The sequence below is a fragment of the Crocodylus siamensis genome, chromosome 3, assembly GCF_052110815.1.
Source record: "Crocodylus siamensis isolate JL-2025a chromosome 3, ASM5211081v1, whole genome shotgun sequence".
Classification (NCBI taxonomy): domain Eukaryota; kingdom Metazoa; phylum Chordata; order Crocodylia; family Crocodylidae; genus Crocodylus; species Crocodylus siamensis.
The window spans coordinates 224,044,520-224,065,919 of NC_143397.1; the positions used below are offsets into that span (position 1 = coordinate 224,044,520).

At 44.5% G+C, this 21,400-nt stretch overlaps 1 protein-coding gene across 10 annotated transcripts in view; it reads right to left on the reverse strand.

Moving 5' to 3' along the window:
- UBR5 (ubiquitin protein ligase E3 component n-recognin 5) overlaps positions 1 to 21,400 on the reverse strand; it is a 143,829-nt gene that overhangs the window by 106,698 nt on the left and 15,731 nt on the right. For 9 of the 10 annotated variants that reach the window (XM_090040461.1, XM_090040458.1, XM_090040457.1 and 6 more), the window contains 4 exons: positions 8,266 to 8,310; positions 7,699 to 7,780; positions 7,462 to 7,538; positions 6,559 to 6,678 (listed from right to left, as the gene is read on the reverse strand). In XM_090040461.1, coding sequence (XP_089896587.1) covers positions 6,559 to 6,678; positions 7,462 to 7,538; positions 7,699 to 7,780; positions 8,266 to 8,310 — 324 coding nt within the window. The remainder of the gene's footprint in view (positions 1 to 6,558; positions 6,679 to 7,461; positions 7,539 to 7,698; positions 7,781 to 8,265; positions 8,311 to 21,400) is intronic. The other variant, XM_090040460.1, reaches the window with a different exon arrangement.

Here is a 21,400-nt window from a genome sequence, read left to right on the forward strand (position 1 = left end):
AGCACAACTGAGTCTGAGGTTTTTTGTTGTTTTGTGTGTTGGGGGGGAGGGGGGGGGAGGGGGAACAGAAGTTTAACTCTCCCTGTGTTACAGAGAAGCTTGTCAACTTGAATCCTCAGATGACTTCTCTAAGCAGTAGCCTCCTATAATAAAGCATGAGCAATGTACAAAACGGTACTACTACCCAATTCAGATGGTTGGACTGCATAGTAAATTTAAACCAGAATTCTGGGATAGGAAGTTTTATTTTCCGATTCACTTTTCTAGTTATAGCTCTTGGTGTTTCTAAAAGTAATACTAATACCAACAGATTAAAAAAGATCATCTATTACTGCAAGTGAATTCTTACTAAGAAAATACACATGAGAAGAGGTTGGCATATTCAGCCAGTAGTTCTTTGTAGGCCACCACACATATGAATGTGTATTTCAAACAGAACATACTGGGGTGTTGCAGTGCCACCACCAGGACAGCAAGGTAAAAAAGTGCTCCATGATCCTGGTTTGCAGCCAAGCCAGGAAGTGCTGCAGCATGTACAAGCTCTCCTGCCACAGTAGGGTTCTATAATAAGCCTAAAGCAGGCAAAAGAGCCAGCTTGTTCTGCAGCCCCTTTCCAGTATGTCTCATTACCCACCACCCCAACAAACACTCCTACCAGAAACAAAGGAGTAGAGGATAGTGTCACTGTGCAGAGTCGGACTGGGAAAGGATGCAACACAAGCCACCTCTCCTGACTGCTTCAAGCTTATTACGGAACCCTAATAAGTCAGGAGAGCACACACATGCTGCAGCCCTTCCTGGTCTGGCCATGCACCAGGCATAAGGGGAAGTTTTACTTGCCTGTTCTGGCAGAGATGGCACCCTGTCGAGAACCACTGAGGTACAAGGAGGCAGCACAACAGTGGAAGCTGTCAAATCCAAAAGCTGGGGAAGGGTGTCCTGACTCAAGAAGGCATGAGAACTGCTGCATTATACCCCATCTAAACTTTTTTTGGGCAGTATATATCATTTTATATGATAGGGTAAGCATCTCCGTTTTAGGGGGTAACCAATATAAAGTGACATACCCAATGAGTAGAAATCAAGAGAGGAACAGAACCAGGTCTCCCAAACTTAATCCACCATCCCACCTGCCTTAACGGCTACTTGCAGATGTTAAAAAAAAGGAACAACAAAAACTGAGCACACACCCATACAAAGCCCAGCACAAGCCCAAAACAGGCAGCACATTAGTTGGACCTGGCTCACCCAATATCTGTGTAAATTAGGTTGTTTAGTGGGGCTTTTTGGTGCTTTTATCTAACAGCCAATTGAATCAGCCAAAAAGCCCTGCTGAAGTGCCCGATCTATACAGATGCTGCGGAGCCAATTCAAAGTAACATGTTGCTGCTTCACTGTTTTGGTTTTTTTAAACATCTGCAAGCATTTTAACACCTTAGATATCAATTATTTTATTTCAGATGGGTCTATCCTAAAGTAAACCCAGGTATTCCAAGTCTCCCAGAAATCAAACTCTGTAGTGTATTCTCCAATAAGAGCAGGCTCTGGAGAATAAGATGGTCAAGTGGAGGTAGTTTTTCCTCTGGCACTGAGCTTTTCTGCCTAACACAGAAACTGTCACATTACCCGATGCAGGCTTTAATATCAGATATAGCATCAATGACAATTTAACAGTGGCACTTAAACAAGGTCAAACTCAACCAGAGCCTTAACTTCTTTTCAAGAAGAAAAATAATGCAAATTTTAGAGCAAACTTCTGGTTGTTAAAAAAACGCTTATGCTGTCTGAAGTAGTAACAGCAACATGTAACCTTTTGAAAAAGGACTGGGTAAACTTAAGACCATTATTAACATCTGTAGCCATGAAAGCTAATTAAACAAACAGATGCAATTAAATCTCCTTTATGGCACAAGGTGATTTCTAACTTGCTTCTCTTTTGCTTGGACCTTTTTTGCAACTGCCCAATACAATTACTTAACCACTTGAGCAGTTGCCTGGGTCAGGGCCCTACCACAGGGAAATGTTTTGGATTTAGATTTTCATACTCCTGCCCAAGGACCACATAGAAGAGATAATGGGCAGCAAAATAATGGCTTCATTATACTGCTCACCCAGATCTGTTCTTAAGCCTGGGAAACCAGAATTCTTGTCCTGGAAAGGAAGTGTTCAAAACAGACAAAAGAAACCCCTTGGCAACATAAAACTTTGACATTTTGAATTAGAATATCAGCCTATTGGCAAGGATGTCACACTGGACACAAGCTACTGAAGATCACAGTCCACAACTCTTTTCTATACAGAAGAGTACTCAGTTCATTTGCACTGTTACCTTTGTTGGCAAGAAGGATGTAGGTTTTTAAAAAAAAAATAAAAAGCTGTATGCCTCAAGATTTCACAAAGTTTATACTCATTTATTATCAAAGCATATAAAATTGTCAGTTATGGATGATAGCGTAAACTGTTGGCATTACTAAAAGGTTTAAGTAATTTTTTTTCTTACAAGAAAAACATTGGAAGGGACCTCCTGGGACATAAAATCCATGCACCATATCATATAATCCCTTTCAGAAACTTACTGAGCTCCATATTAAAACCACTTGGGTGTTTTGCCCCCACTAATCTCATGGGAAGACCGTTCCAGAACCAGACTGCTCTACTGGTTAGGAATCATACTGTTTCACCCTAAATTTAATTACAACTAATTTATAATCATGTTCATTTTATATATAGTGTTCATATTGTCCTTTAGATATATTTTTTCTACCTGCAGTGAATTCAGCTGTTTTAAATAAACCTTATTTCAATATTAAATAGTACCAAATACACTTGGGGAAACAAAAATTTCTATACCAGCTACATATTAAGCCAAATCAGTTCCAAGGTCATATCAAACTTGGGGAAGGTTCCAATCACTGAATCTCAATGTTCTTTGTGCATGTCATCCAGTGTACCAACAAGTGATTTAAAATGTTCTTTCCTTGTATGAGCCATATTCATTTTCCCTGCAATACCTAAGCATCAGTCCTTACTGCTTTAGAAATGTTTTTTGTGAAACACCATGAACTTCAAACAAATCATGACATAAAAGCCACCCTTACACAATTCACCTTCTCTAGTTTTCCCATACAATTCTATATAAACAAAATGGTTTTTCACCTTAAAATGCATGCATGCCTTTACACCAAGATAGAGACTACCTTGAATTTAAAAAACAGGCAAATACCGTCCAAATTGTTAACCTGCTTCTCCCATTGCTAGTGAAACACAAATACAGTAATTCTCAAAATATACTAATATTCCATGTAAATTAGTTTGCCATGAGGATGGTATGGATTTGGAAGGAACAGGGACAGCAACAGCATTTCTGGTTTGGATGCTCCAGAATCAGAAGTTTTCAAAACCAGACTATAACTAAGCCCTTTCAAGCACAGCAGCAACCATCTACTCTCACTATACTAGTTTGGTATACTTCGATTTTTCAGTTCTGAAGTCAGATAGGAAACCATTTGAAGATCCTTAGAGCAGGTGTCAGCAACCCCTGGCACACGTGCCAGGGCATGGCACATAAGGCCATTTTGCTTGGAAAGCCACAGCCAGCCTGGGCTTCAGGTTGCTTGCAGCAGGTGGCAGGGAGGCTGCAAGCCCTGCTAAGAGTAGCGTGGGCTCAGTGGCAGGCAGCAGAGTCCAGAGCCCCAGCCAAGCTCTGGGGCCAATGGCAGCTGCACGTGTACCTCAGAGCACATGGTGGGAAAGGGGCCTGAGGCAGCACAACCCCAGCCTGCCAACAGCCTTTCCTGAGTCTTCAGCAGCCTGTCCTGAGAGCAACTACTGGAGACACAGAAGCCCAGAATCTCTCCAGTGCTGTGCTGCACTTCCCTCTTAAGGAGCCATGGGCTCTCTTTCTGCCTCTCATGGCAAATTAATCATTTGCTGATTCCTTTTTAATCAGTTACCTCTGATTTTCCAAGAGCCTCTGTCTGGCAGAGGGAAGATAGGGATGAGGGAGGATGGGCAGGGGCTAATAGTCATCTTCAGCTGACCCAGAATAGACAGATCCCAACCTACTCAGTCCTGGGACAGGCTATTCTCCCCGCCACCACCTGAGATAAATGAACCTCCCACCTCCTCACTAGCTCATGAAGGGGAGCTGTGTGCTCAGAGCTGAGTGCCCAGAACAAGTGGTGAGAGCAGCGGATGTGTTATGCAGCTGTGGGGAGGCAGTCAAGAAGGCCAACCATACCCTGTCATGCATCCACAGATGCATCTCGAGCAGGTCCAGGGAGGTGATCCTCCCCCTCTATGCGGCACTGGTCAGGCCGCAGCTGGAGTACTGCGTCCAGTTCTGGGTGCCACACTTCAAGAGGGACGTGGACGATATGGAGAGAGTCCAGAGGAGGGCCACTCGTATGATCAGGGGTCAGCAGGGCAGGCCTTATGAGGAGAGGCTACGGGACCTGAACCTGTTTAGCCTCCACAAGAGAAGGTTAAGGGGGGACCTTGTGGCCTGCTACAAACTGGTCAGGGGGGATCAGCAGGTATTGGGGGAGTCCCTGTTCCCCCGTGCGCTGCCAGGAGTGACCAGGAATAACGGTCACAAGCTGGCGGAGGGTAGGTTTAGATTAGATATTAGGAGGCGCTACTTCACAGTCAGGGCGGCTAGGGCCTGGAACCGGCTTCCAGGGGAAGTGGTGCAGGCTCCTAGCCTGGGGATTTTTAAAAGGAAGTTAGATGAGCACCTTGCCGGGGTCATCTGACCCCGGTGCTCTTTCCTGCCAAGGCAGGGGGTCGGACTAGATGATCTACCTAGGTCCCTTCCAACTCTAGCTACTATGAAACTATGAAACAGAGCTGTGGGTCAGCAAAAGGCTGATGGGGAGCCACGGACACCCACTCCAGCCAGCCCTGGCCAAGGCAACAAGGGGATGGTCTAAGAGGAAGAGAAGCAGCAGCAGCTGCCATCACCACAAAGCCCAGGCTGCTCACAGCAGGTGGTGGGCAAGCTACAGACAGCTGCACTGAGGTCCAGAGCCCCAGCCTGGCTCCATAGCTGCCAGTGGCTACACACATGCCTACGGGCGCACAGCAGGAACGTGGCCAGGGCTGTGCTGCCACAAAAAGCCCTTGCCTTGGGAACGTGGATCCCTCACGGCTCCCCCGCTGTCTACCCCTGGCACAGCAACATCTTCCCAAGTGCAGGCTGTGGGGGTTTTTGGCACTAGGCCCAAAAACATTTCCAATGCCTGCCTTAGAGCATCACGTTTCTCTAATTTTTACAGCATCAAGCACACTGACTGTGCATAATAAAATACAATATAAAAACAGAGTCCAGATCTCCTGTGATCCGAGCCAGAACCTGCATGACAAACTTGAAGGGAATTGTTTCAATACTAAGTTTTTACATGCTTGCCCAGATTGGTTTAAAACCAACCCCAGAAAAAAAAAATTACAGCAATGTAAATCTGTCACTATCACATATAACATTGTCTACAAATTAGTTTTTTCTTCAGCATAAGGGACAAATACCACTTTGACACTTTGGATAAAAGCAAATGCCTCTTCTCTGTTCAGCCATGCTGCAAATTTCCACACTCAAACAGCACAGAATTTCATAATCTTCACTGATATAGTCAATAAAAACATGTAGCACTGTTCAACATGCCTTACTGAAGTATGCAATGCAGAGACCACTGCAATTAAACAGTGATGACTAATGCACATGGATATATGCATCTAACTTGTGTTAAAGGGACACCATCAATTTGAAATGTGTTCAACTATAAAAGAATTAGAACTTCCTTTCCTTTTTCATGCCCTTATGACAAGGTACTTAACAATATTTGCAGATTTGCTAGAATGCGACAGGGCTGCACCCTAAGCACTTCTGTTATGGCCTCAAACTTGCAGCTTCTGGGCTGTCAACTTTGGACTCGTGCCACCTCAGCCCCTAAAATTATAACTCATTTTATGTAATACACCTCCAAGTCCTCTTTCCAATTCCCATGGATTTGCAGACACAATTCCCTATAATTTAAATGTTTCTTCCTTCTTATTGCATAAAAGAAAAGAATCAGACTAACAGAAAACCTACCAATGGATTATATGAAATAAACCAATAAAACTGACTACGCACAGAAAGCTACCAAATATACAACCCTGTAATCTCTTTCCTTTTAAAATTAAACTTCAATACTAGAACCCTTGGTTTTCCAGCGAATGAGCGGTGTTTAAATTGACAGTGTCCCTCTAAAAAGGTACTTGTCAAAATTCAAAATTGGAATTTTTTTTTTAAAAGGACAAACAGCTGAAACATGTATGTTTTGTTTTTATGCTTTGAAGTGGTTAAGTTATGAACACAAAATATCTCCAAATCCTAGGCTCTGGTTGGTTGCTTGTAAATCCATTGCTTTAATCAACCAATACTTTTTGTTGTGCCCTAGCTAAACAAATTGCTGCATTTATACGTTTTTCAAACATATTGTATACAATTTATATATGTGTATGCACACATACTCAAATATGGTACAAACAGATTGCAGCCTCAGTCCTATCAAAACTTACCCAAGGGTGTTGCCTGCCAGTCTGCCCAGAGTTTCAGAACCAGACAGAAACCATGGGGAGTCACTAGTCCTGCCTGGCCTGGATGTCCTTCCTGCCCCTGAGCCACTGCTCAACTTTGAACTGAAAGTAAAAGATGGTAAATCAGTCACAAAACAATCCCAAATGGGTTAAGAACAAAACCTGGAATCCCAGGTCTAAATTCTCAGGGACTTAGACTGGTAACATACCAGCTTAAGCAACACCCTTGGGGAATATTACAAACTAATCTAACTGCAAGATAGTAAGATGTATGCTGAAAAATGGAAAGCACACCTAACAAATCTTATTCATGTCAGCAATTTTAACTGCATAATTGCAAATATGTATTACTCTAATTACTCATCTGAGGTAGCCTCTGCACTAAATGTCAAGTCTATGTATAGATTGTAACTGTCAAGTGCCTGTAAACCTAAGCCAACAGCTTGCAATTTTTATATTAAACACAGAATTGTTTTAAGCCCAGAAATGAGCTATTTTGATAGTAGTCCTATCAACAAGGACTTACCTGGGCTGAAGATTATGAAGATCTAGAAAGTTAAGTCCTTCCATTTGGGACCACTGTCAGAGTAGATGCAATATGGGGCTTAAGCATTTAAGCCAGTTCCTTTCAGGATGTTCATTTGGTTATGTTAAAGAGATTCCACATCGTTTTTATCATAATTTCTTTCAACACAAGAATAAATTGAACTGTTTGACTACATTACGACAAGCACTAAGAACACCTAAAACAATCCCTACCCTTTCACTAGGAGTCTTTTTTTCAATTTTGAAGATGGATTTCAGAGACAAACCTATTTTAAAAACCCAGATTTATCCAGTTAAAATATATGCTTAATATAAAATGAAAAAAAAAATATATCTTACCCATCATTATTATCGGGTTTACCCAATTCCAGTCTGTCTGGCTGAACTGAAAAACCAATCCTGCAGACTCTACCATCCTACATTTAAAACAAGAAAGCCAAGTGTCCAAAATTGAAATGAAAGACAAAATTAGAGAAAAGTCAGGTCTTTAGTTGAAGAATGTTCATCAATCAATGTTAACAAGTTTGAAACACACAGTTTAAAAAAATTATCTGAACAGATTGTTGAGTAATTTACCTCAAGAAGAAATGCAGCATGATTTGGTCCCACCACACACTGTTTAATAGTAGCCTGTTCCAATACATTCAAAGGGGGATGGCTGAAAACAAAAAATGAGCATGTATAACATTTTTTAAACTTTTAAAATTTGAAAAAATAAATTAAAAAACAAGTGGCATATGGAAGGAGCAATGTGCAATGATGGTTACTGATATAAAATATTCAAGAATAACTAAAAATGTACATTAGTTGAAGCAACTAAGATGTATTTTCAGTTAGTAAATACAGAAACTGCAGAACAAAGCCTAAGATGGTGATAGAGGAATATTACTTTATTTCAGTCAACAATAAACAATGGGGCCTCTACTTCAAATTCAAGACATTTTATGAAGTGGGTACTTAATAACAGTGGCTAGCACTTCCTGCCTCAAAGCGAGGAAAACACAGGTAGGTTCATTTCTGAGAAAGTTAATATTAGTATTAAAAATTCATACCTACAATGCAATATACTGGCTCCTCATCACTGCCAGAAAAAATACATTTCTTTTTCTGGATGGTTTTACAGCAATGTCCAGTGTGTCTTACCTGTTTAAATTGTATTTGTTCAGCTTCTCTGAAACTTCCCTTAACCTAAGAAGGGGAAGGAAAAGAAAAGAAGCTACTGTATGAAAAATATCCTCTCTTATATGTAAAGTTTACTTAAGCGGTGTTTGTTCTGTAACATCATTTATAATGATTTGAATTCAATATAACAGCAAAAGTGAACTGTAAACAGTTGTCTGGTTCTTCAGTCAAATTAAGTATCAGAGCACAAGATGAACACTGCATTACTCAACTGCCAGGACATTACATCAGTAGGCAATGAAGTTTCGTTATGAAAATGACTCACCACAATGCATTAAAAACTGATACAAATATTACATGTCAAGACAGCAATTGTATAGGAATCAGGCTCAAAACTACTTTTAGTTGTTTTTATATATGGCCACCTATTGCTATGGTATCTAGGAGCAGGATCTATGCTCTCATCTCTCACTTTTTTGGTGGCTTAAAATGAAGGGGCATTCCTCCAATCTTGCTCTCAAAACTTTCCTAGCTGACACATACAGGGCAATGGAGGAGAGCAATGGGTAGTTATCATAAAGAACAGCTATGTACCCACAATCAAACTGCAGACAGGCCCCCTTAACAGAAGGGTGAGTTAACACTTCTCAGGATGTTTAAGTGTGTGGGATCATGGAAAAGGAAAAAAAAAAAAAGAGAATGCAAGTTTTCAAACAGGAAGCAAGGAAAGAAAAATGATGCCTAAGAACAAAAAGTCATCAAAAGGATTACTACAACAACCTCAATCCCCTCTACATCTGAAGAGACTAGTTTCAGACTACAAAGACTGAGGTCCCTACTAGAGGTGTATCGATATATCACTCCATATCACATCAGCAACAACAGGAAAATTGACATTATTGGCAATCGGCTTTCTTGGCTGGTGTGGCTGATGATGTTGCAGATAAATGCCACATGGATGCGCCCAGCCACAGCATGAGTGCAGCCAGCCTGGCAACCTGGAGAGCAGCATCCAGCTGGTAAGCTTGCTTGGGGTGGGGGGAAGCAAAGAAGATCAAGGTCCCTGCAGTGAAGAAAGGTCTAGAGCTGGGTAGGGTAGGATCATGGAGGCAGGTGGGGGGGGGGGGGGGAGGGGGGAAGACTGCTGTTGCTGCACATCCCCCCAGGGGAGGCATGAGGGTCACATGCCTCCCCCATCTGTGCACAGGGTGAGGGCAAGCTGCCACTGCAGGCTGGGGCCAGGGGAGGTGTCAGGCTCTTCCCGGCAGAGGGGCCAGGGCTATACTCAGGGTGGTAGTGCTGGAAGCAGAGCTACAGTAGCCCCCACACCCAGAGCCACCATCCACCCCGATTACAGCCCTTGTCCAGTCCCCCAGCCAGGAAGAACCTGGCACCACCTCCAACTCCAGTGGCAGTCTACCCTCACCCCATGCACAGATTCAAGGGGCACATGGCCCCCATGCCTGCCCTGGGGGTGGGCACAGCAGCAGGAGCCCACCACCCCCCAGACAAGCCACTCATGGCTCTGCCCCATAGAATCATAGAAGAAGTCGGGTCGGAAGGGACCTTGTAGATCTTCAAGTCTGACCCCCTGCCTGGGCAGGAGAAAAGACTGGACTCAAATGACTCCAGCCAGGTAGGCATCAAGCCTCTTCTTAAAGATCCCCAGGGTAGGAGCCAGCACCACTTCCCCAGGAAGCTGGTTCCAGATCCTAGCCGCCCTATCTGTGAAGTAGTTCTTGCAGATGTCTAATCTAAATCTACTCTCTAATACTTTGTGTCCATTGTTCCTTGTCATGCCAGGGGGCGCTGGGGAAACAGTGTCTCCCCCAAACCCTTCTGGTCCCCCCTAGTGAGTTTATAGACAGTCACCAGGTCCCCCCATAGCTTTCTCTTGAGAAGGCTGAACAGGTTTAGGTCTCGCAGTCTTTCAATGTAGGGTCTGCCCTGTTGTCCCCAGATCACGCGGGTGGCCCTCCTCTGGATCCTTTCAATGTTGTCCTCATCCCTCCTGAAATGGGGCGCACAGAACTGGACGCAGTACTCCAGCTGTGGCCTGACCAGCATCGCAAAGAGGGGGAGGATCACCTCCCTGGCTCTACTTGAGATGCGCCTGTGGATGCATGACAAGGTCTGGTTAGCCCTGCCAACCGTGACCTCGCATTGTCGGCCCATGTTCATCTTGGAGTCAATAATGACTCCAAGATCCCTTTCTGCTTCCGTGCTCTCAAGAAGGGAGTTTCCCATTCTATAAGTGTGCTGCTGGTTTCTACTGCCTAAGTGCAGCACTCTGCACTTGTCAGTATTGAAACTCATCCTGTTTTTGCTAGCCCACCCCTGTAACCTATCTAAGTCTTGCTGCAGTTTTTCCCTCCCTACTAGCGTGCTCACCTCACCCCAAATTTTGGTACCATCAGCAAATTTAAACAGGTTGCATTTCACCCCGTCGTCCAAATCGCCAATAAAGAAATTGAACAGCACAGGCCCAAGGACCGAGCCCTGGGGGACTCCGCTGCCCACTTCCCCCCAGGTTGAATATGACCCATCCACCACCACCCTCTGAGTATGACCCTTGAGCTAATCTGCAATCCATTTGACTGTGTAGGCATCAATGCCACAGTCACCTTAGTTTTTTAACGAGGATGGGGTGGAGACGGTGTCAAAGGCCTTGCTGAAGTACAGAAAGGCTACATCCACAGCGACACCTGCATCAATTGCCTCTGTGACCTGATCATAAAAGGCAAATCAGGTTGGTCTGACATGACCTGCCCCTAATGAAACTGTGCTGGTTGCCCTTGAGCATCATCCCCGAAGCCAGCCCATCGCAAATGTGCTCCTTGAGGATCTTCTCAAAGAGTTTCCCTAGGATTGAGGTAAGACTGACAGGCCTATAGTTGCCCAGGTCCTCTCTCTTCCCTTTTTTGAAGATGGGGACCATGTTAGCTATCTTCCAGTCATCCAGCACCTGGCCCGAGCACCACGAGCGCTCGTAAAGCCGTGCCAAGGGCCCTGCAATAACCCCAGCTAGCTCCCTCAACACCCTGGGGTGGAGAGCATCTGAACCAGCTGACTTGAACACATCCAGCCCCTCCAGAAGCTCTCTAACCCGGTCCTCCCCAGCCCGAGGTCTGGAGGCATTCCCCTCAAGTCCGTCTGCTGTCACAGCAGTGAAGTTCCAGTCCCTGCACAAGAAAACAGAGGTGAAGAATTGGTTGAAGAGTTCCACTTTCTCCTCTGGCGCAACCACCAGATTACCCAGCGTACATTGCAGGGGCCCCACATTACCCGGTGCCTTCTTCATCCTCCCTATGTATTTGAAAAAGGACTTTTTATTATCCTTGATCTTGGACGCTAGTCCTAGCTCTATGTCCGCCTTAGCTTTCCTGACAGCCCCCCTACAGGCCCGAGCAGAGGAGTTATACTCCTCTTTGGAGATAGAACCCCCCTTCCACTGGGTGTACACCGCCTTCTTGGTAAGTAGGCATTCCCAGATGACCTTGGTGAGCCAGGGGAGCTTTCGGGCACCCTTGCCCCCCTTGCTTCTTGTTGGGATGGACTCCCCTTGGGCCCTGAGTATCATTTCCTTAAGGAACGACCACTCATCCTGGACACTGAGTTCCCCTGCCCACAAGGACCCCAGCGCCTCACCCACTAGTCTCCTCAACTCATTGAAGTTGGCCCTCCTAAAGTCTACGGCTACTGTCTTGCTGCAGGCCCCTGACACCCTGCGCTGGATGGTGAATTCCAGCAAGTGATGATCACTATCACCCAGGTGGTCAAGGACCTGGAGGCCCCTTACCAGGTCATCACCTGTGGCCAGGATCAGGTCCAACAGGGTGTTTCCTTTGGTGGGACCGTGCACCTCCTGGATTAAGTGGAGGTCCTGTATCTCAGTTAGGAACCTCCTGGAACCGTCCTGGGTGACCGTTCCTCCCAGCAGATGTCTGGGTAATTTAAGTCACCCATGACAACTACATCCCTTGCCGTAAGTGACACTGCAAGCTGGCCTGAAAATTCCCGGTCCAGCTCCTCCCCTTGGTTGGGGGGTCTGTAGTAGACCCCCCACCATCAAATCGCTCTCCCCATGGTCCCCTTGAATCTTAACCATGTCCTGGCCCAGCTGGGCAACACCAACACCAGCCCCAGCCCCTCTCCTCCCTCACTATGTGGACCTCGATCTGCCCCCCATGCATCTTCCCTCCCCTGCCCCTTATCCCTCAACAGACTTACCAACCATGCTGCTCTCCAAGCTGCCATGCTGCATATTGGCTGATATCGGCTAATAAGGCTTGTTAATAATCAGCCACTGGTATCAGCCCCCCCAAAATCTTTATTGGTGCACCCCTAATACCTACATCACCATTTAGACCAGTGGCACTCAACCTCTTTCTCCACCCCCCTCCCCACAGTGGGCAGTGCCCTGTTTGTCCACAGACTGGATCTGACTAGTGGCCCTGATCCAGCAGCCAGGGTGGGCATGGAGAGTACCATCCAGCTATGCAAACAGGTGTGGGGAAAAGCCCAGCCTCAACCCAACCCCACAAGGGAGGGGGTATGATCTGGTCCCAACCAAGACCCATGGGGCAGGGGGGAGAGACGAGGAAGAGGGCATGGCTTAGCCCCAACCATGACAGAAAGGAGAAGGGGAATGACCCAGCCTCAATCCAGAAGCAAAGGAAAGGGGCACAACCCCCTCAGGGGAAAGGGGACTAGCCTAGCTACAACCAGCCATGTGGGGCGTGGCATTTGGGAATTTGATGTGGGAGAGGGTGGCCATATTAATGACCCTTGCTCCTCCATGAGGAAATTTCCCAACCCAGTGGGAGCCCAATAGACCACAAGGCTCCACGGGCCACAGCTGACCCATGGACCAGAGGTTGAGCACCCCCCCCCCAATTTACACAGGTGGAGAATTCAGAGAGGAGTTAGACATGTTCTCTCCCTCTCACAAACACTCTCCTCTGACTTTAAGCAGCTAGAAACTTCAAACCAAGAGGATCCAAAGTCTTGGGGTTGATGTCATTTGGCTCCACACGTCTCCTAGAACTAGCAGGAATTTTTGGTGCCAAAGCCAAGGAAGACTAACTCTATGAGGATAGTACCAGATTAAAAATGTAAATGTCTTTATGAAACAAATGTGTGGGAGGAACATGGTATGTTTTGGCAAGCAACATTCTCCTCAAGAGATCAGGGATACTCAAGACACCAACATTTTTGTTTTCTTAGAGACAAGGTGTTTTTACCCAGCTCACCTCAATTTTCACAAATAGAGCAGTATCTAAAAATGGAGAATCTGAAGTTACTAAACAAACTGCAATCCTGAACATGAACAAGATCACAGAGTAGTTCTGTAAAAGGCCACAGCTTCACCTTGACTGTGTCTAACAGAATGATGTAAGTCTAGAGAAAATAATTCAATATGAGAAGCTGTCTAATTTATAATAACCTTTGCATCAGGTCAAATGCAAGAACATGAAGGACTCAAATTACATAATCAAAACAACTAACTACAAGAAAGGAAGTGAACAATGGTTGGAGCTACAGTCTTAAGTGCTGAACCAAGCTTCTAGATCTGCAAGTGAGCATTCATACAGTTCTATTTCCCAGGCATAACTGCTTCCCCATGGGCCAGCATCATGCATATTCATACGGGATGAATCTGCAGAGGCAATTTTCAAAAGAAAAGCATAGCAAACAAACCAATTAAACTGTTTGCATAGAAGACACACACCTACAGAGGAACCAATGTTACATAATACTGAATGAAACCCTTGAGTGAAATAAGCATAAAGCACCTAAGACCATATGAGAAGCAGATGTAAGGACATTGTATATCTTGCAAGTTAAATATCCCCAAAGTTTCATTTCTGAAATGTTCCGATTAATGCAATTTGCAGAAAGCCTAAGAAGCTTTTCAATGACATTCTTCTTGGTAAGTGGGAGTACGGTAATACCTACAGAATGGAAAGCCTACATTTAAATGACTGCTGTGCTGCTCATGTCACACAGAAACAAAACAAAAAAAGTGGCATTTGCTTAACTGCTGCATATAATGTCAAATGAGATTAAAAAGTTTCCCATCTTACTTAATACTGCATTCACAGCAATTGAATATTAATTCAGTTTAAGAAATACTTCCAAGCTGCAGACAAAAAGAGGTCTTACATAAAACTACTTTACAGAGAACTTGCAAAATCTTATGAAGGAGTTTCCACCCTCAGAAGCCCAAGGCTTTGCAGTTGGATCCAATGACTAGTCTGTAACAAAGCAAGAGTCAGCATGCAGATTTACATCAGAGGTTACACAGACTGACATTACTGGGGGGGAGGACTACTGCTAACTTTCAAATACTGCAAAATTTAAAATCATGATAGTTTCTTGTTGAAATCACTTTACTAGCACTAACAAAAAGGAAAATGCAAAATATTTGAAAATCAGCCATGTTTCTTCTAATATCACAACAGCAGATACCGGGCACATCTATACATGAATATTAATACACAACAATAAACTCCGACACATATCGTGTTGGAGTTTATTGTTCCAAGGTGCCGCATTTGAACGTGCTGCAGAGGCGCTGGCTGGGGGACACAGGTACTTCAGTGAGGGGCTAGACAGCAAACAGCCCCCATACCAAAGTACCCTCTTACCCCACCCAGCCAGGTCAGAGTCTACACACGCGCTGTTGTGCACAAAAAGAAAAAAAACAACAACAAAAAGACAAACTTTGCAGCTAGGTAATACTTGTATTTAGAAGCACTAAGCTGTGGCAGACTTAGTTTCCTGCAGTCTAACAGGGCCGCACATGTAGACGTCAAGTCATTTACTGGAGAGCTAATTAGGCAACTGCAGTAAATGTCTCATGTAGATGCATCCAATCAGCTCAAAGCACAACAATAAGGAAAATATTGGAAATGAGCACATATATTCTATCCACTAATGAAAAGTTTCTGGTAGAAACTTAATGCCATCACACTTTAAAATTAATCCTCTCCTAAACTGAGAGTTCACAGATTCCTCCCAAAAGTAAAATACCTTCACAACAAGAAACACATGAGTTTTATTTTATTTTATAATTAATCAAGAACTTCTGATTCACACCAGAACCACCACATCTCAACCCTAAACTCTCAAGGAAATAGATTTCAAGCAGAAAGAAAATCTTAAGTGATACACAAGAAATTAATGTCCATTAATGCTAAGATTTTATTGGAAGAAAAGGTAGAAAATTCAGAGGATGGATTCTGTCCATAACCTGAATTCTACCTACTTACACAGCCTCATAACACACACATTTCAAAGAAAAGATACTACATATGTTTTAATTTAAAATAAGGACAGTTTAAAGTAATATAACTCTTTACAAGCTTTTAGATAAGCATAATTGATTATAGCTTAATTATGGGGGGAAGGGGAAGAAAAATGAGAAAGCATCGCCACCTATTATTAAGTCTGCCCAACACTTCCCATTAGATTCTTTTTTCAGTTGCTTATAAAATGCCACTAAACTAATCATTTTCCATGAGAGGTGTTCCCCTCAATTAAACATTTTAGGAATTTAGAGCCAAAAAGTTTCAGCCATTTCCAAAATAATAAGGAAAAGCATACAGCTTTTCTCATGAACAAAATAAAAAATTTATTGGGAATGCTCTAGAAACCCCATGCTCTGGAGCTGGGACACAGAATCTGGCAATCTTCCTGGAAGCTACTGAAGAAAACAGGACCCAGCTGGCAGGGGGAAAACTGAGATCAGAAAAACTAGGTGGGAGGACAAAGGGAATCTAAGACTGGCCAGAAACTAACTAACTAGGAATTAATGGGGGACAAGGAAAGAGCTTCCACAAGGAGCTAGAGTGGGGAAAAATTAGCCTGATTAGGCAAAGAGTAGCCACTGAAGATGTAGGGCAGATCAGACAAGCAAGCAGGACAGGCGGGGGAAAAAAACAGGCCCAGATGAAGAAGGAAATTAGGATGGCAAGGAGGATGGGACTAGGACTGGAATAAAGACGCAGGTGCTGGGAAGATTCTAGACAAGTTGAAGAGGACAGAGTAGAAGGGGGTCAACTCCAGGGACAGAAGAGCCTCATGTTCCATTTCAAGGAAGAGAGCATGCAGCATCTGCAATTCCATCAGTCCTCTGCAGTCAGTAAACTCGCAAAGCCAAATAACAAGGTCTGAATCTCAACTCCCTCTACTGACAGTCCATGAAGACAAGGACAACTTACCACTATCATTTACACAAGGGGTCAGTAACCTTTTCAGAGCAGGAGACCAAAATAATGGAGCTCTGTCCAAAGCAGATCAGAGATTCTAACCCAGCCGCCGCTGCCACCACTTCTCTCCCACCTTCATAGACAATGACCCCAACATGCATGCAACCCGTCACCAAAATGCTGCTGGTATGTGAGTTTGTGGGCTATAGGCTGCTGACCCCTAATTTACTCTTACAGCAAGTGGCCATGATGTTTGTGAAGGATTTAAAGGTCCAACTATGCTGACACTTCATGTGGGCTAATTAAAAGCGCTCAGTGCCATGTTGGAATACCCACAAGTTTACCAAGACTAAGCAGAATTAGAAACTTGTATGGCCAGGTGATTTGCCAGAGAAAGCATGGAAAAATCTGGCTGAGGCAAAGGAAAAAGGCATGCATGTGTCTGAGTTTCCTAACTTTAAGATTACATAAATTAGGAAACGTGCATACATTGATGTTTTTCTCACCACTGACAGTCAAATATTTCAAATAGATGATAATTAATCAAAAATATATTCCTGTGAACATATTTATACTTCCAGAGAAATTTATCAGCAGAATGTGCCTCTATTGATGTAAAACCAGTTAGGCCTATGTCGTGTCAATTTTAACTCATTTGAACAGTTAACATAGTAAGAGATGCCCTACCAATTCCATTTCAAAATAAAAACCAGTATTTGCTTTACAGAAATATCTAAAAAAGCCATTTTAAAATAGTTTAAAGCTTCTAAAAAAAACCTTGTACCACACTCCCTCATGTTGAAATTCATAAAGGTAACATTCTGTTTTATACCTGGTTCTCATTCATCTTATTAGAATGAATAAAGGCATGTGAGGGATCTAATTTGAGCATCCAAAAATTAAGACCTGACAGATCTCAACAAATGATTGCTTGACATGCTGAATTGCCAAAGGGAATTTTCTACCTTCCAATCATACTCTTCAATGTTATCCAGATACTACCATCATATCATAAACAGAACCTACATAATCTAATGAACTGGCCAGAAAGGTAATCTGAGTTTCCCTCCAATGCATTAAAAGCATGGATTCCCCACTGCTCTGAGATTTTAGAAAATAAATGCTTAATCATTTTAGTGAAGCATAAAGCTCAGACATTAGGATCAGCATGCTTGTCTTCCTACACATTCTGTGCAACAGCCCAAGACTGAAAAGCCAAAGAAATCTCACACTCTCAGATTCTATATTTGCCTGCTTAGAAAAGACGATTTACAAGAGGAGAAACACAAACAAAAACCCCCCCGAAAAACTACCAAAAACAAAAACCACACAAAAGAGAAAAAGTGCTCTGCAGCTGAGAACTTATTTTAAGTATAGTTAGAATTTATATACCACCTTCTTCCCAAAAACCTCTTGTTCACATATTTGTTGCTGAAAATCAACAATTTCTAGAAGAGCTAAAAAATAAATTGAAATATTCAGCAGATGGGAATATAATGAAAATAGCAAATACTATTACATATATCTTGCATGAAAAATTATGAAGACAAACACCCATATTTTATATAGCTGAATTAATAATTTATGAACTTACATGAACAGAACTTTTTTTTCAAGTAAGATTTGAATTTTTTTATTTGTGCAGCTTTTAAACCTACATATTTAAATGGGTCAACTCATCTAGCTTCTGATGACCCCATAGTAAGTTCACTCAAATGAAACAGAAACACCAAGCAAAGAAGTAAAACACTGCATATTGTTAAGTGCAGGTATTTTAAACTAAATTCAACAGCTCAGAGAACTGGAATCAGGTGGCAGTTTCAGTCAGCAAGTGATGCTGGAGCCCCAGCTGTAACATTCAGAAGTTCCATAAAAGGATTCGCATCTGGTTACACTTGAGGCAAACTCATACTGGAAGTTTTTAAGAACAAGTTAAGCAAGTAATGGGATGGTTTAGACATACATACTCCAATCTGGAGCAGGGGAGTTGGCTATTGTAATTCTGCTACCATTAGAACCTGAAATTGGCAGAAAGGGCTAATACAGCTTCAGTCACTTTTGGATCCTGCTGCAACGCTGTGTTGAACATGAAAAAGCACTTTTGTAATACTGAACTGAAGGCATGTCCAAGTTAAATCAGCCTCCCTGGGCTGCCTCAAATGCCCTAGCATAGCACAAACAGCACCCACCCTCAACACAGACTTCACAACCACTTCTGAGGGGCATGCAAAAAATTTCAATAGCCGTTTCGTTTTGGAAGTGTTTGGGGCTGTTTCGGCACCCGAAACACCGAATCCGAATTGAAACAGAAGGCTCAGAAATATCTCCAAAATGAAATGAAGCATCGTTTTGGAAACGTTTCAGAAAATTTCAGTGTTTCAGAGCCAGACTTGCAGGGAAACAGCTATACACTGCTGCCCTGCCATGCAACTCAGCTCCACAGGGAGCAGAGATCCGTGCCGGGGGTCTCCTCACCGCTGGCCACCCTGAGCTATTTAGACTCTTTATTTTACCCTTCATTTTTATGTTCATCTCCTATTAACATAGGGGCATGCTGTTGGGAGTGCATAAACCTGAATTTATGCTCAGCTGCATGAACCATGGGAGAGGAGACTGACTTCACTCGTTTCACCCATTTCATGCTGGGTGTAAAAGTACTGGAGTGGTGGATTGGAGTTTTTAGGGCCCTATGTGTAGTCAGGAGAGCTTTAGGGCCCTACGTGTAGTCAGGAGAGCATTCTCTCGGTATGGGAATGGTAGCCCTAAGACTATTTCCTGAGGACGTTACACAGAGACTTAGCAAGGGAGTGGAAACTGACAGGGCTGCGCGAAACAGCTGTGTTTCGCTTCTGTTTCGGAGGATGATGATAATTTGTTTCTGGTGTTTCAGATCACCGTCCTGTTTTGTTTCAGCCAAATCTCCTCCAAATCTGTTTTGAACAGGCAGCAAGCTTCAAACAGCTCTACTGCCCAGCCAGGCAGTGCTTGGGGCCGGGGGCTGCAGGGCCCCAGCATGTAGCAGGACAGGGCTGTGGGTGGCTCATCTGGGGGGAGGGCCGCTGCCCCCTGCGCAGGCAAGGAGACCCCCGTGCGGATCTCTAATCCCTGTCATGCTGGGTCGCAGGCCAGGGAAGCAGCACAGAGTGACAAGCAAGCCTGCTAGTCTCTGCCACAGGACTCAGCTCTGCAGGAAGCAGAGATCAGCACTGGGGGTCTCCTCACTGTCACTGCCTGCCCTGGCAACCTGTGGCTGCACAGGGCAGGCAGCAGCGGCAAGGAGACCCCAGTGCAGATCTCTGCTCCCTGTGGAGTCAGGTCATGGAGCAGGGCAGTGTTGGTCTCTGGCTCCGCAGGAAGCAAAGATCTGTGCTGGGGTTTCCTCCCCACCATTACCTGTCCCACGCAGCCCTGGACCTCTGCTCCTTGCAGAGCCAGATCGCATGGCAGGGACCAGCACTTCCCAGCCACGCAACCTGCATCCACAGGGAGCAGGAATCTGCACAGGGAGTCTCCTCGCCACCACTGCTCCCTGCTCCCCACTGAGGCCCTGCAGCCCCTAGCTGAAAACCCTGCCCCATAGGGCAGTAGAGCCATGTGAAGCTTGAAGCCTGTTCAAAAGAGATTTGAAGGAGATTTGGCAGAGCCAAATCGCCGAAACAAAACGGGACAGCGATCCGAAACACCAAAATAAGTCACTGTCCTCCAAAACCACCGAATCCGAAACCAAACTGAAACACAGCCGTTTCGCACAGCCCTAGTAGGTGCTCTCCTGCCACTGTGGGAGAAAAGCAGGAGCAGTAGACATTTTCCTGGGCAACGGCCGAGAAAGCCTGTGGCTGCTGGGTCCCAGTGCCTGTCCACCATGCCCTGACCCAAACCAGCCTGAAAGGTAGCTAATCCCTTCTCTTGAACTTCTATGCATTGAAGCAAGGCCTAAAATTCTGTTCCCATGAAAACTCATACAAGCTTGATGAAATAAGGAGGATCCCAAAAGTCCCAGTTCATGCAGGCAGACATCTCCCCACTCCACTATTTAAAGCACTTCCACTCACATATGTAAAAGGACAAAAAGAATCCCAACACGTTAGTAGCTAGAACCAAGAAAAAAAAAAATATCACTAATACAGCAGAAAAGGCAACACCAGGGAAACGAGTTTCAGTGACCCAACGTGTCCTTGCCAAGCCTATGCTAAATTTTTCTTTCTAGAAGACCAGATGATGCAATTATGATTATAAAACTTTAACATCCTTCTGAATTACTGCTGGAATAGAAAAGAGAAGCTATTAAAGCCAGACATGTTTAAATCAGCAAGTAAAGATGACTGTAACAGGGGGGCCTACTCCAAGCCAACTTCACTGTGACCCGCCCACCTTCTCACCCTCCATACCTTGTTGGTAATTAATTAATGAAAATTAAGCAGGAGGTTGCCCATTTCTTGCCCCAATGCTGGGGTGCTATCTGCAGCTCCTTTTCTCCCCTACACCACAGGCCAAGCCTTGCAAATGCTATGCATAGTTCTCACAATCACCGGCCCCTTGCTGGGCCCCAGAATCTTACTACTTGAACCCCACCTGGATTCTTCTCTTCCGGCGGCCTATTCTGCCTTCATCCTGGGCAGCATAGCTCCTTGAAGTGCTTCCCCTTTATGGGCGTGGTCCCCCCGGGACCTTCGGCTCTACTGGCCCTGGCCCACCTCCAGGCCAGTCGGAACCCCAGGAGCACAGCCCTTCAGCGTTCCTCATGGTGGGCCCCTGGCTCTTTTACCCTTCTGGTCCTGGCCCCAGCATCAACCAGTCAGGGGATGTACAGACAGGTGTGAATCTATGGCCCCACACTCTCTTTGGGGTCCACCTTCCAGACCCTACAAAGGAGTAATCCATCTGGTTGTGAGGGCTAGGGGTTAAGGCATCCCAACCTGCTTTCACTGGGGTAACTGGCCTGC